Source organism: Chiloscyllium plagiosum, unplaced genomic scaffold (genome assembly GCF_004010195.1).
Source record: "Chiloscyllium plagiosum isolate BGI_BamShark_2017 unplaced genomic scaffold, ASM401019v2 scaf_12915, whole genome shotgun sequence".
NCBI classification, from domain to species: domain Eukaryota; kingdom Metazoa; phylum Chordata; class Chondrichthyes; order Orectolobiformes; family Hemiscylliidae; genus Chiloscyllium; species Chiloscyllium plagiosum.
Genome location: NW_025175462.1, coordinates 1 through 1,973, shown reverse-complemented (window position 1 = coordinate 1,973; position 1,973 = coordinate 1). Strand labels below are relative to the sequence as shown.

The following is a 1,973-nucleotide window of genomic DNA, read 5'->3' as shown; positions in this document are numbered from 1 at the left end:
GAGGGTAAAGTTGATGGAGGGACAGATTGAAGGACTTGGGATCAATGAAGAGATTGAGGGAGTAGGAGGTGGATAAACAGATTGAGGAAGACAGGATGGATGGGGATGGATTGAGATGGCCTCCCGGATAAGTTTTGCCCCCCTTCTGCCCCTTACAGGTGATGGCGGCCCATGTTCCAAAGCCCCCTGGGTACCTGCAGATGCTGACCAGCGGGGCGCGGTACTTCAGTGGTCTGGAGGAGGTTGTCTTCCGCAACATCGAGGCCTGCAAAGAGCTGGCGCAGTCCCTGCAGGCTACCTATGGGCCGAGTGGCCTCAACAAGCTGGTGGTGAACCACCTGGAGAAGCTGCTGGTGACAGGGGACAGCAGTACGGTGCTGAGGGAGTACCAGATCGAGCACCCAGCCGCCAACATGCTGGTGCTGGCCATGAAGATGCAGGAGGAGGAGGTGGGTGACGGACGCACCCTGGTACTACTGCTGGCCGGATCGCTGCTTGACCGGGCGGGCTCCCTGCTCAGGAGCGGCCTCTCTGTGCCTGAGGTGATTGAGGGTTACCGCCAGGGCTGTCAGAGGGCCCTGGAGGTGCTGGAGGAGCTGAGCTGTGGGCGGCTGGACGACCTCCTGGATGAGGACGCTGTAGCAGACGCAGTGCGGACCCCCATCATGAGCAAGCAGTGCGGCTACGAGGGCACGCTCTCCCGGCTGGTAGCCCGCAGCTGCGTAGTGGTCAGCTCAGGGGGTCATGGCGTTTTTGACCCCGACCTGGTGAGGGTCTGTAAGGTGCTGGGGGCTGGGGTGGGAGACTCCCTGGTGCTGGGGGGCATGGCCTTCAAGAAGGAGGCCGAAAGCCTTGTCACGTCCGTGCGGGATGCCCGGGTGGCGGTCTACAGCTGCCCCTTTGAACTCTCCAGGCCCGAGACCAAGGGCACGGTACTGCTGCAGGGCCCGGTTGACATGCTGGGCTTTGGCGACGGGGAGGAACGTCTAATGGAGGCCCAGGTGAGGGGCCTGCTGCAGGCCGGAGTCACCGTGCTGGTGATCGGGGGCAAGGTAGGGGAGTTGGCCCTACACTACGCCGATCAGCACCGGTTGATGGTGGTGAGGCTACACTCCCGGCATGAGCTGAGCCGTCTGGCCAAGGCGGTGGGAGCCACGCCGCTCCTGAAGCTGGGAACGCCGTCCCAGGAGGAGCTAGGCCGCTGCGACCGTGTGTACCTCCAGGAGGTGGGTGGCACACAGCTGGTGATCTTCGAGCAGGAGAAGCGAGCACCGGCTGTGGCCACGATTCTGCTGCGGGGTCCCCTTCATGGCTTACAGGACCAGCTGGAGGAGGCCATTCGGGATGGGGTCAGCACCTACAGGAGCCTGGGCCTAGATTCCCGCCTGGTGCCGGGAGCCGGAGCCACCGAGGTGGAGCTAGCCTTACAGATCAGTGCCCACGGGGCCTCGTGCCCTGGTTTGGAACAGTACGCCATCCAGGAATACGCCCGCTCCTTCCAGGACATTGCCGAGGCTCTGGTCCGTAACACCGGAGAGCGTGAGCGGCAGGTCATCACCCAGCTCTTAGCCACTCACCAGGAGGGCCACCACAACCTAGGCTTCAACATGGAGCCCGGAGACGCCGAGGTGCTAGACGCAGCCAAGGCCGGGATCTGGGACTCCCTGCTGGTCAAACGCTCGGCCATTAGACTCGCCACCAATGCCGCAGTCACTGTGCTCAGTGTTGACCAGATCATCATGGCCAAGAAATCCGGTGGGCCCAAACCACGTGGAGAAAACCCCAACTGGGACGAGCCTGCGGATCACATCGACTGAGGCTCTGGGACATTCAGCCTCCGTCCGCTACAGCGCACCCACTGAACAAATAAAGCATGCAGTGTCTGCACCGAGTTACCTCACTCTCTCTCTCTCTCTCTCATTCACTTTGTTTCATAAAGCAGATCCCCAACACACACACACATACGTGCACAC

General features: G+C 61.8%; 1 protein-coding gene across 1 annotated transcript; it reads left to right on the top strand.

Annotated features, from left to right (window-relative positions):
- Positions 1 to 161: 161 nt before the first annotated feature.
- Positions 162 to 1,817, top strand: LOC122545335 (T-complex protein 1 subunit theta-like). Its single transcript, XM_043684395.1, has one exon. It carries the CDS (start codon positions 162 to 164, stop codon positions 1,815 to 1,817), a length of 1,656 nt encoding a protein of 551 aa, XP_043540330.1.
- The last annotated feature ends 156 nt before the right edge of the window (positions 1,818 to 1,973 follow it).

What these genes read in the sequence shown, in the direction of transcription:
- LOC122545335 (XM_043684395.1), top strand. Translation starts at nt 162, where the DNA reads ATGGCGGCCCATGTTCCAAAGCCCCCTGGGTACCTGCAGATGCTGACC.